The sequence below is a fragment of the Colletotrichum graminicola genome (genome assembly GCF_000149035.1).
Source record: "Colletotrichum graminicola M1.001 genomic scaffold supercont1.1, whole genome shotgun sequence".
Classification (NCBI taxonomy): domain Eukaryota; kingdom Fungi; phylum Ascomycota; class Sordariomycetes; order Glomerellales; family Glomerellaceae; genus Colletotrichum; species Colletotrichum graminicola.
Genome location: NW_007361005.1, coordinates 542,050 through 554,870, shown reverse-complemented (window position 1 = coordinate 554,870; position 12,821 = coordinate 542,050). Strand labels below are relative to the sequence as shown.

Here is a 12,821-nt window from a genome sequence, read left to right as displayed (position 1 = left end):
CGATTTATAACCAGCTCTCCCTCCCCTTCTCGCCCCCCTCAATTTCGCCATCGATACCTTGTTCTGTCGACGTTAACGATTCTGCCCATCCTACATTTTTGTTGTTTAGCCTCAGCGACAAGAGCTTCTGACAACGGTCCGCTTCCGCAATACCAAATCCAGTCTTGTGTTCTAGGAAGCTCTGCAACTCACACCGGGTTCCTCCCCCCGCCCGCCTTACCCGTGCGAGCATCCATTTGAATTGCCCATTGGCAAGCCGGATTTCCCCATTCATCCTAAGAAATTGAGGTGCTTCATCATGGCTATCACGCCTTCGAAGCCAATCTTCTGCGCGACCCACCCCAGGGCTTGCTCTACGGCCTTTGAGCGGGTAAGACTCCCATTCCATCCCGCCTCTATGGCCTGTTGGCGGCTGCATCAAGGCCAGGACGAGCGAGCACGCAATCCCGCCCGTCCCCTCCCCGTCCACCCTTCCCAAACTGGACAAGGTTCAGGGTGTGTGAATCGATCGGGAATGGTGGGCTGGGCCGAGCCTTCATGGTGTTTGTGGTTTCCCGTGCTTGTTGTGCTTCTCTCATCCCCTGGAGCGAGCTTGGTTGACAAGACGTCGAATAGGTTTTCATGACCCGCCGGGACAAGCTGGCATGCATCCATGAGCCCTTTGGCGACGCATTCTACTATGGCCCCGAGCGAGTCGGCGAGCGCTTTGAGGACGACGCCGAGGGACGGGAGAAGTCTGGCTTCTCCCAGACAACCTACGCTGATGTTTTGAAGCAGATCGAGGAGGCCGGCAAAGATGTACGTTTCCGCCCCCCTTTACCCCAATTTTCCCTTTCATTTTCCTTTCGCCCCGAGGTTGTCTCCGCGATCGATTTCGCGGCCTGCCGCCGACACTTGTCGTCCCACCCCTTGCATGCTGGTTCTAGTTGCATAGCTTCTGGAGGCCCCCCCCCCCCCCACGGGTCAACCCCCGTCAATCCGTTACTTGCCATCCCCCGTCAAAAATCGAGTTGATTTTCGGTCGCAAGTGTTCCTGGAGGCTCATAACAGAGCTTCTCGAAATTCTTAATTGATTCCGGCTGAAGGGGCCTTCTGCTGCTGGGGGGTCTTGGTGTGTGCCCGGGAAGCTTTGAGATGCAGCTACGCAGCCGCAATTATTAGCACTAAGCTACCCCTGTAACCCTTGGGTGACCCCTCCGACCGATATGGAATTCCCACCACCATCACAGAATCGCATGCACACATTCTCCATGGCCAGGTACTGACGCCGACCCCAGAAGCGCATCTTCATTAAGGACATTGCGCACTACCTCCTGCCTCCCAACCAGCAAAAGGCCTCCATCGCCCCCTCGACCGGCACCACCGCTGAGCCCGGTAACCCTACGGTCCTGCCCCTCGACGTCCTCCGCAAGTTCCAGTGGACGTTCCTCATCCGCCACCCGCGCCGCTCCATCCCCTCGTACTACCGCTGCACCGTCCCGCCTCTGGACGAGGTGACGGGCTTCAGCAACTTCTCCCCCAGCGAGGCCGGTTACGACGAGCTGCGCCGCCTCTTCGACTTCCTCGTCCGTGAGCGTGTCGTTGACGAAAGGGACCTCATGGTTATCGACGCCGACGACCTGCTCGATGACCCCGAGGGCGTTATCAAGGCCTACTGTGCCCACGTCGGCCTCGACTTCACCGACAGCATGCTCAACTGGAGTGAAGAGGACACCAAGTTCGCCCAGGACAAGTTTGCCAAGTGGAACGGTTTCCACAACGACGCGCTGTGCAGCACCTCGCTGAAGCCGCGCGACCAAGCGCATGTGAGTTGTCCATCCTTCGTCTCCTATTTCCCCCGTTTCGTGGGTTGCTGGTATGGAAAGAAATCCGCCGGGTACTGGCCGTTTTTTCTCGAGAGAGAGAAAAAAAAAAACACGCTGGACGGCGGAAATGGGAGTACTACGCATGCATACTAATACCCCGCGAGAAAAAGGCCATCACCCGCGAGTCCGAAGAGGCCGAATGGTTGAGCAAGTACGGCGAGAAGGGTCTCAAGGAGATCCGCAACTGCGTCGACGCTAACCTCGAGGACTACGAGTACCTCAAGAAGTTCGCCATCAGGGTTTAGGACCCCAACCCGCCGGTTTGTACAAGCGCATTCTTTTACGAAGTTTATGACAAAGAATTACACCCATCATGTGAGATTTCTGATAAATTGAAAAAAGGAGATTTCATTTCGGGGTTCATGGTTAGACAACACACTATGGGGAATCCGGTTTCTTTTCAGGGGGGGTTTATTGGTTTATCATGAGTTCATGTAACCGTGTTGATACAATAGTCTACATGGCCAAATGCCAACTAGCCACTTTTCAAACAGGCTGTTTAAAGCAAATAACAAAGTTACAAAACATCATACTCTTGTTGATGTACATTTTTCTTCTCCCGCAAGGACACAAAAGTGGCGTGTCGGGTCCAACCTAGGTTTTCATTCCCAGACTGAGGGGCTTTTGATGCCTCGGTCTCGGCCGTAGGTTCCCCTTGCCATTCTCCGACACGGCCCTCCTGTTGACGGATTTCAAGCCGTTCATTCTCAACCTACTTACTCTCGGCCTCCTCCTCAACGACCTCTGTGAACTGGTTCTCTGCCAGCAGCGCCCTGGCATCCTCAAACACGTCGTGCGTAACGTTATCGGACCACTTTGCTGCAAAGTTGCGGTCGGCTTCGTTGGCCCAGTATATCGTCGCGGGCAGCAACTCGTCGGAGCCCTCGACGACCTTGGTCGCATCCTCGGCCGCGCCCTCCTTGCCCGCGATCGTCGCCGTCGGCGGCGGCGGCTCCTGGGACCATTTCCGGCCCATCAACCTCTGGCCCTCCTCGAGGACGGCTTTCTTCTCCTGTGGGCTCACGAGCAACCGGCTTCCCCTGCCGACGCCGGCGAGGACGGCGGCCATGTCGGCGATGGAGTTGGCGCGCTGGTCGTTGAGGGCGACGCCGCGCTCGTGGCGGTTGCGTACGCGCGTCTTGGTGACCCCCGTGATGGCGTCCGTGTTCTTGGCGAAGCGAAGGGACTCGTCCCAACAGAGTTCGTGCAGGCGACGGAACTCGCGGAGCTTCTGGAAGACGGACTGGCCTGCCGCGCCGGCGCCGGGGGGCAATTGGATCATGGCCATCGGTTGCCAGTAGTCGCGGCGGAGCTTCGCAGGTTTTGTCTTTTTGCCGTTGAAAGGGAGTTGGCGGAGTGCGCGGTTGGACTGCGAACGGAGGATATTAGCATAGCTGCCGTATGTGCATGTCAGGACCCATCTGCGTGCCAATGGACAGGTACAATGGATCTGCCCGTGTATTCATATGTTTAAATGCACCCAAAAACGTACATCAAGTTGCTTTGAGTGCGAGTAGATGACCTGGTTCGAGGTCAGGTGGCTGTAAACCCAGATCTGTTCGCCGTGCCCCGGCTCGAAGTTGGCAAGCTCGGGCTGCGGTGTCCGGCGGCGCGATCGCGTGTGGCCATGCCGTATGCTTGTCCGGGCAACGCTGAAGGACAGCTGTGAGAACCTGAATGTCGGAACCGAGTTCATTGTGTGCGAGGCTGGGCCGTCACTGCGCTTGTTCGTTGTCGTCGTCGGCCCCCTAAACTTCGGGGATAGCTCGACCTTGCAAAATTTCCCGAAGCTCTGGAACCAGGTCGCGCCGGACTCTGTGGCTTGACACGTGGCGGGTAGCGATCCAGTCACATGACGGTGCTTCACCAGCCACATCGGGCCAACTGCTCCTTGGAGACCCAGCGCCTTATCGATAGACAACCTTGATAAGACAGACCCAAGAGTGGGTCGTTACGCCCAACGCCGACCACGCGGTTCGATTATTCGATTGGTGGGTGTTCAGATTCTACTAGTGACGTCGCGCAACTTCCACCAGGTTCTGGTTGCTACCCTATAGCTTCCCGGCCTTACCATATGATGTTGGGTCAGTCCATCTCTCGGCCCACTTCCCGGTTTGGTGTCTAGACAAACCTCTCTCGACGACCATAAATTCGAGGTCAGGAACAGCTTCTGAACATCTCCTCAACTTTTCACAATCAAGCTAATTCTTGCACGTTTAAGATACCCCAGTTGAATGATAGACTCTTCAACGAGAAGCTTCACGATTTGAGCTTCCTAGTACTTTTCCCACGAACAAGTCACAAACCACATCTAATCACACACACATACCACCACCACAATGAATTCACGAATGGAATTCACCGACAGGGGCGAGAAGGCCGTTCAGGATGCGATGGCTCTCGCAGAGCAGTACGCTCACTCCCAGCTATTACCCGTCCACCTCGCAGTCTCACTTCTCGAACCCCCCGCAGATCTGTCCAAGGACCAACAAAACGGCCCACAACAGGCACCCTCAATGTTCCGGCAAGTTATCGAGCGCGCGCACGGCGATCCCCAAGCCTTCGATAGGGCACTCAAGAAGACACTCGTCCGTCTACCGAGCCAAGACCCGCCTCCAGACCAGGTCTCCGTGGCACCCACCTTCCATGCCGTCCTCCGCAAGGCGCAAGAGCTGCAGAAGACGCAAAAGGACAGCTTCATTGCCATCGATCACTTAATCCAAGCTCTCGCTGAGGACCACACAATACAGACCTGTCTGAAAGAGGCCAACATCCCCAAGGCGAAGCTGGTGCACGATGCCGTTGCCCAGATTCGAGGCACGAAGCGGGTGGACAGCAAGAATGCCGATACCGAGGAAGAGCACGAGAACCTTGCCAAGTTCACCATCGACATGACGGCCTTGGCACGCGACAAGAACATGGACCCGGTCATTGGCCGCGAAGAGGAGATCCGGAGAGTCGTTCGGATCTTGTCCCGCCGGACGAAGAACAACCCCGTCCTCATCGGTGAGCCCGGTGTCGGTAAGACTACCGTCGTCGAGGGCCTCGCCCAACGTATCGTCAACCGCGATGTACCCGACAACCTGAAGGCCTGCAAGTTGCTGTCGCTCGACGTCGGCGCCTTGGTGGCCGGAAGCAAGTACCGCGGAGAGTTTGAGGAGCGGATGAAGGGTGTTTTGAAGGAGATTGAGGATTCCAAGGAGATGATTGTCCTCTTTGTTGACGAGATTCATTTGCTGATGGGCGCGGGTTCATCCGGTGAAGGTGGCATGGACGCTGCGAACTTGCTGAAGCCCATGCTTGCGCGTGGTCAGCTGCACTGCATTGGTGCAACGACCCTGGCCGAGTACCGCAAATACGTTGAGAAGGATGCTGCTTTCGAGCGTCGATTCCAGCAGGTCCTTGTCAAGGAGCCCACCATCGGCGAGACCATTTCCATCCTCCGTGGTCTCAAGGAGCGATACGACAGACACCACCGCGTCACTATTCTCGACAACGCCCTGGTAGCAGCCGCTAACCTTGCTGGCCGCTACCTCACTTCCAGGAGACTTCCCGACTCTGCCATCGACCTGGTCGACGAAGCCGCCGCCGCTGTAAGAGTCGCAAGAGAGTCTCAGCCCGAAATCATTGACTCTCTCGAGCGCAAACTCCGTCAGATCATGATTGAGATTGCCGCTTTAGAGAAGGAGAAGGACGAGGCTTCCCAGACTCGCCTAGTACAGGCGAGAAAGGATGCTCAGAACGTCGAAGAGGAATTGGAACCTCTCCGCCAGAAGTACCTCAGCGAGATCAAGAGAGGCGAAGAGATTCACATGGCCAAGACGAAGCTTGACGAGCTTGAGAAGCGTCTTGAGGATGCTGCCAACGCCGGGAACCACGCCAAGGCTGCCGACCTTCAGTACGGCGCCATCCCCGAGCAGCGCGCGGTCATCAAGGAGCTCGAGGCCAAGAAAGCCGCCGCCGACGCCGCTCTCAACGCGACCGGCCAGGACCACAACGCCATGGTAACTGATGTTGTTACCGCTGACCACATCAACGAGATCGTGTCCCGCTGGACTGGCATCCCCGTCACCCGCCTCAAGACGAGCGAAAAGGAAAAGCTTGTTAACATGGAGAAGGTTCTCGGCAAGATTGTCGTCGGCCAGAAGGAAGCTGTTCAGGCCGTTTCCAACGCCATCCGTCTTCAACGGTCTGGTCTCAGCAATCCCAACCAGCCACCTAGCTTCCTGTTCTGCGGTCCCTCCGGTACCGGTAAAACTCTTTTGACTAAGGCCCTCGCCGAGTTTCTCTTCGACGATCCCAAGGCCATGATCCGCTTCGACATGTCCGAATACCAGGAGCGACACGCTCTTAGCAGGATGATTGGCGCTCCTCCGGGATACGTCGGCCACGATGCTGGTGGACAGCTCACTGAGGCCCTCCGGCGCAAGCCGTTCTCCATTCTCCTCTTCGACGAGGTGGAGAAGGCTGCCAAGGAGGTTTTGACAGTCATGCTTCAGCTCATGGATGACGGCCGCATCACCGACGGTCAAGGTCGTATTGTCGACGCCAAGAACTGCATCGTCGTCATGACCTCTAACTTGGGCGCTGAGTACCTCACCAAGTCCACCAGCCGTGAGGGCAAGGTCGACCCGACAACCCGCGAGCTCGTCATGAATGCCCTTCGCGGCTGGTTCCTGCCCGAGTTCCTCAACCGTATCAACTCGACCGTGATCTTCAACCGTCTCACCCGTCGTGAGATCCGCAAGATTGTCGACATCCGGCTGCAGGAGATCCAGAAGCGTCTGGAGGACAACAACCGCAAGGTCATCATCGACGTGTCGGACGAGGCCAAGGACTACCTCGGCAACGCCGGCTACTCGCCGGCCTACGGTGCTCGTCCGCTGTCCCGCCTGATTGAGAAGGAGGTCCTCAACAAGTTGGCCATCCTGATCTTGCGGGGCAACGTCCGCGACGGCGAGACTGCCCGCGTTGAGCTCATCAACGGCAGACTGGTTGTCCTACCTAACCACCAAGACAGCGAGATCAACACGGACGATGACATGGACGAGGACGACGCCGTCGACGAGCTTGTTGCTGATGAGATGGACGAGGATATCTATGACTAAGCGATTACTGCATATGAAAGGGAAACGATGGAAAAGGGATGATTATGAAAGATGATTTCTAAGATTGATGACGGTCCTTATTGTAGAGACGAGAATCCATAGAGCATGCGGCGTTTTAGGGATTGGGTAGGGTTAAGCACTTGAGGCTTGTATGGGATGGCAAGCACGTTATGAAGCCTTAACAGAGTCAAATTGATGAAAATAGGGAGAATCAACGAACCTGCTTACAATGTGATGTTTGTCAGCGAATATGGACTGCGGTCATGGTAAGTGAGTAGTCAAATTAACGAAGCCTGCCATGTTTCCTCAAAGGTCGGAAACTGTCACTTTGTTTAATCCAGTGACACTAGATACAAATGATGGTGACATCGCCACGAGTTCTGTCTGAGCAGGCAAGATGAACGGGCAGCGTTTATTCAGGCCACCGAATATCAGCATCATCTGAAATGCCGAATGGTATTTGTTCTGATTTGAGCATGTCCCCTCAAGTTACCGTGAGTAACAAGGGGGGGAGGGCGAGGAGGGGCAGATGGATGTTGTCCACCGGCAAACGCAACTACGATTTCGCGCGACGAGACTCCCGGAATCAGCGGGAGCATAGGTGATCCGTGGTGACACTGCGAACGAGACATGACGGGAGAGTAGAACGGGGACGTTCCAATACAGAAGCTCGAGGTCGCGGTGCGTAATTCTTAGGAGACCAGACCTCCTGAAGCCGACATGGCCACCTCCTCCCGGCTTTCAACTCGTGCGGTGTCGCATCGTATTATGACCAAGGAGACGTCAGTGCCAGCATACTGAGCAGTAGACCAATTTGGGTATACTCGTCACACGCCACACATACAGCGTTCGCGATAGATACTACATATCTACCAACTCAGTACCTATTTACGGAGTGACAGTCCTGAGATATCTCCCCGAAACGCACGTGTACACGTATATAGATAGATATAAGTGTATTTATATACAGAAAGCCTAACACTAACCTAGACGAGCCCGGAGTCAAATCAGGCGCAATGGGATTGACTAGAGAGCCAGCAATGTTTCACCCACCTTGGCTTGGCTGTCATTTCGGGGGATCTAGCTAGGCGTCTGGGTTAGTCGTCGTCGTAGTGGCCGAGGAGATGCTTCCCCGCGTTTTGACGTCGTCGCCGCATCAAACACAGCTGCCTTGTTGATCGATGAGTTAACCCACCCGCGGATCGCATGACGCATGGAAAACCACGCTTTTTTTTTTGTTTAGTTTCTCGTGGCTGGGACGAAGAACCATCACTGCACGTTCGACCCCCCCCGCAGCTGCAGTGCAACGCAGTTGAAATGACTTTGCCGAGCAGACCAGCAAGTCGTACGATCTGCGAAACTAGTCGCGGGGGACGACCGTAGGGGTTCGACCAAGATGCGATACTATTTTTACCGAAACGACCCCGGTGATCGCCCCGGTCAGCGGATGGGGTTCCATGACGGGGGCGGTTCAGGTTCCCGTTGGTCCCCTCCCCGAGCCTACGATAGCAAGCCCGGGAGATCAATGTCGCTGGAGGTGGACTGTGGCGGCGCGCTTTCCCGAACCTGGGACCGTCGTGTGCAGCAGGAGACAATTTGTCCAGTAAAGTCCCGAGGCACCGCCGCCTTTTTGCAACCTAGCCCCAAGCCAGGATGAGCTCTCGGGTACCAAGGTTGACCTCGGAGTAAACGGGGGCTTCAGGAGCGCAGGCTATCACTGTGGACGGTGGTAGACCGATCATGCCGTAAGCGGCTATGCATTAAGGCTGCGCGGCGGACCGCGTCACTTGTAAGCGGACGTGGTGTCAAGAGGCTCACGCTCGAGTTTCGGCGGAAGCAGGCTGAGGCCCGAGGGCCCGTGTCGTGTTGCATATGTACAATGTAGGTAGGCAGGGCATTTCGTCCTGAATCTGGGACGAGAGAGGGGACGATGTCCGATGTTCGGTGAGAAGAGACCACAAGAGCAAAGCGTACGCACATGAAGGAGGGGAGGAGGCCCCCCTGGTTCTCCCAACCATGAACGGAAAGCATCGACACACATGACTGTGGGGGCCCAGCCTAGAAAAGGGGTGGATGAAACGTGTTGGCGCAATTGAAGGGGAGGAACGCTCTCGTCGACTTGCTCAGACGGGCGGCTGCCGGCATCATGGTCGATGATGGGTCCGAGTCAAGAGCCGCGATGGCAGGCGTCTACATCGAACGAAAGGCGTTGGAAGGCTTAGTGGAGAACAAGAGGGAAGGGCGGAAGCCTGACAACCGAGCTGAGAGGCTTAGTTGGTTGGCTCCGAGAAGCGTACTGTATAGAATTTGACGGCCGCTATTTTGATTGAACGTTGTATGGGAGCTCGCGTATCAACATTTTCACAGAGCAGAGAGTGTAGGCTCGTCCCAAACTTGAATGATGGGGGCGGACAGCTGGTGGGTGGCCCGAATGCGGTCCCAGCACATTGGATGCTTAATGCCCTGCAGAAGCTGAGTGACTCCTGCCCGTTGATAAACAACAGTTGAAGGTTATTTAGAGCAGAACGCTCACATCGCCAAAACGCGAGCGAGGAAAACATCCAAAAGGGGGGCTGCGCTGTATTCGTACATGAGGTACCACCTACTGAGAGGGAGCTGTTGCCTGTTGGCGGCAGATCGTGGCGTGGGCATACGACATCACAGCAGTGAGCGTAACAAGGGTAGAGGGCAGGCCAAAAGTGGTGTTTCAGATTTCCTAGCAGATCCTCTGACAAGAGTCGTCCGAGGTTGTAATTGGAGAAAAGTTAGGGGGCATCAAGCTGGAGCATAAACGACCAGCATCTTCCTTACGCCTTTTGTGGTGTTGCTTGCACCTGCTGGCCTGGTTTAAAGTGGACCTGGGCGGTTGATGTCAATGGCCCCATTAGGAAACACGTCGCAAGCTTTGCTGGCCGTCTCTTTGTCTGTTGGTGGCTCCGGTCTCCTTTCCCCCTTCCTCTGCGAGGGAGAAAAAGTCTCTTTCCCCAGGCGGATGATTCGACGAGATGCCTCGACGAAGTTGCAGAATGGACCATGTTCGAGTCAGGTAATGGCTACGTACTTGTATTTGTTGTCGGTCGGCTTGTCTGAAAATCCCAATGCAGAAATGTTAGTGTGTGGAGGTTGTGAGTGGTCGTTATTCGCATATAGAACCAGCATGCCGCCATCCACCAATTTCGAATTCAAAGATTGCAAAGGGGGTGGACGCAGCCAAGTGGTTCGCGATGTCAGAGGGCAACCCCTGAGCGGGTTCGAAAGAGCACAGAGCGTCCAAGACAGGGAATCCGGCATGCCTTTGGCGCAAGCCGGAACGTTGGTGGCTTCTGTCAATTTCTCCATGACAGCAGGAGGTCAATGTGGCTTCTGACATTGGTGGCCACACAGAGCTAGTTTGGTTATCCAAGTTGGGGGCAAATTCGTCAACCAAGGTGCCATGCAGCGGAAAGAGCCCTATTTTGGTGATACGAGCGACATCGTCCGAAGCTGAAATAATATCGTACGTATTCTATCACGGCAACTGGAGGAGAATTGTCGTCTGCGCCTGTATATCGAGATACGAACTGAATGTTGAACCTCGGCAGAATTCTTCAAGTCCTTCGTCTAATAGGTAGGTTGCAGCTAAGTTGTGGGTTTGCGGCATGGCCGGCTGACAAGGGTCATCTGCATACCTACATAGCAGAGCTGCAACTTTGAGGGCACGAGAAACACGAGCTGGAGACGTTTCTCCGAAGGGAACGGTATGATCTGTGTGTGAGTGTGTTGATAGGAGTCGTCCTTGGTGACCGTTGGCGTAGGCAGCGTAAGAGCCCCTAATGGTCATACGGGCCGAGTCAAACTTCAGTCAGTCACCCCCCCTATTCGTGGTCGCCGGCTCGCGCAGACAACCAACTGGCTGCGATATCCTAGTATGCATGGAGGGATGACACATCGAGTAACAGTTTGGAGTATTTGTCGACAGTGGACCCATTGTGTTGGATAAGGCGCCATTTAGGTTTGAGGAAGCAAGAAATAAAAGCTTTGTTGCTGAACAATGGAGGGGAGAGCCATGGTTCGGGGAGTCTGTAGCATCTAAGATACCAACGTCTCTGGGTTGGTATCCGGTATCACAGCGCCGCGCTGGCAACTTGGCGATGATGTACCGAGGTTGTCGACTTCAGCCCAAAAAAGGACAATGATAGGAGGTGGAACCAAGGGCTGGGGTCTCATCTTTGCCTTTACGCCGGGCACGTTATCGATAAGAGCCGGGGTAGCTACCGTGCTCGGCTGCTGTCAAGATTGGGGTGCGAGATGGAATAGGTATGTCATCAGAGGATAAAGCGGTAGATGTTGCGAACAGTGGCCGTTACTGAACACACGTGAGCATTCGGTAAGGCAAGGCAAAGTACCTAGCCAGTCGGTCCACTGAGGCCCAAAACTAAATACAACTGACCGAGACTGGTTCTTCCGGACCTCGCTCCGTCGCGGCGATTCCTCGAAGATGGACTCCGCTGGTGGCAACGGCGGATGATGAGTCTAGGCTTCGCACTCTGCTGTTCATCTTGCACTCTCGAGACGGGAAGTTCGATCTGCGGATGGGTACACAGTGTAAGGGTAGGTTGGTAGCCAGGGCGCGCATACGTCTTCCCGCCAACCGGTCTGACGCACTCCCATTCCTGGAATTCCACGGGAATGGGATTGTCAGCGGGACGTGGAAGGTGGCACCTTCCACGGCATTGGAAGTTGGAAGATGTGGAGAGGCATACAAGTAGCAGACTAGGAAAGGACCCACGACCCCCTACTAGTATTCCTGTGCAGACCGCCGCGGGTGTCTGTATCGTCGTCCATCGTCCCTTCCTCTCTAGTTTTCTCCGGCGGCTCCACTAGGACCAGGGCGAGGAAAGAGGGAAGACGTGGACAGGGAAGGAAGAGGCGGAGGGAGAAAAAGAGGTGGATGAGACCACATTACAAATTCGGTGCACGGTGCACAACAGACGATGCTTGATGGGAATGTGTCTCAGTACCTACCTACAAATAAGTAGACATGAAGGAGCAACGCACCACAAGAAGAAAAAGGCGAGCAGGGAAAGCATGACCATTTGGCTTGACTAGTGTAGCGACAACGAGTGTGGTCACTGGTGTGCCCTCCCCCCCAAAGACTGCGCCAAAGGTCGATCGGCTGTCGTTTCACACTGACCTCAACCCTCCGCTTGACCCCGTTATGGGCGCCACGTCGGGGTCGGCCAGTCCCTGTCTTGCTCTGCAGGTGCTGCCCTGGTCTAACTGCCTTAAATTCTACCTGCACGGAGTACGTGTGTAATGGAAGAAGGGAAAGAGACGGATGGAAAGAGAAGGAGAGGGGAGGTACACCGTAGAGAAGGAAAGAAGGATGTGACGACGGACGAGACAAAAAGGCTAAAGAGGTACAGACGTATGACTGTGGCCCCCGATAAAGTCATGTACCTTGTCGGTACCTACCTTTGTACATAGTATTCGTAGGTTCCCCTCCTAGTAGGTAGTACTACTAGGAGGGGAACCTACGAATACTATGTACAAAGGTAGGTACCGACAAGGTACATGACTTTATCGGGGGCCACAGTCATACGTCTGTACCTCTTTAGCCTTTTTGTCTCGTCCGTCGTCACATCCTTTCTTTCCTTCTCTACGGGTGTACCTCCCCTCTCCCTTCTCTTTCCATCCGTCTCTTTCCCTTCTTCCATTTACACACGTACTCCGTGCAGGTAGAATTTAAGGCAGTTAGACCAGGGCAGCACCTGCAGAGCAAGACAGGTACTGTCGACCCGACGTGGCGCCCATAACGTGTCAAGCGGAGGGTTGAGGTCAGTGTGAAACGACAGCCGATCGACCTTTG

General features: G+C 55.1%; 3 protein-coding genes across 3 annotated transcripts; 2 read left to right on the top strand and 1 right to left on the bottom strand.

Moving 5' to 3' along the window:
* Positions 1 to 298: 298 nt before the first annotated feature.
* On the top strand, positions 299 to 2,110 carry GLRG_00148 (uncharacterized protein; the record flags this gene model as incomplete). The annotated part of the gene is made up of 4 exons (XM_008090833.1): positions 299 to 370; positions 616 to 798; positions 1,278 to 1,805; positions 1,970 to 2,110. 4 exons carry the CDS (start codon positions 299 to 301, stop codon positions 2,108 to 2,110), a joined length of 924 nt encoding a protein of 307 aa, XP_008089024.1.
* Positions 2,111 to 2,577: 467 nt separating this feature from the next.
* GLRG_00147 (uncharacterized protein) lies at positions 2,578 to 3,561 on the bottom strand (the record flags this gene model as incomplete). The annotated part of the gene is made up of 2 exons (XM_008090832.1): positions 2,578 to 3,234; positions 3,358 to 3,561. 2 exons carry the CDS (start codon positions 3,559 to 3,561, stop codon positions 2,578 to 2,580), a joined length of 861 nt encoding a protein of 286 aa, XP_008089023.1.
* Positions 3,562 to 4,204: 643 nt separating this feature from the next.
* On the top strand, positions 4,205 to 6,973 carry GLRG_00146 (ATPase; the record flags this gene model as incomplete). Its single annotated transcript, XM_008090831.1, has 1 exon — positions 4,205 to 6,973. The coding sequence occupies one exon, from the start codon at positions 4,205 to 4,207 to the stop codon at positions 6,971 to 6,973; it is 2,769 nt and encodes a 922-aa protein (XP_008089022.1).
* Positions 6,974 to 12,821: the final 5,848 nt, after the last annotated feature.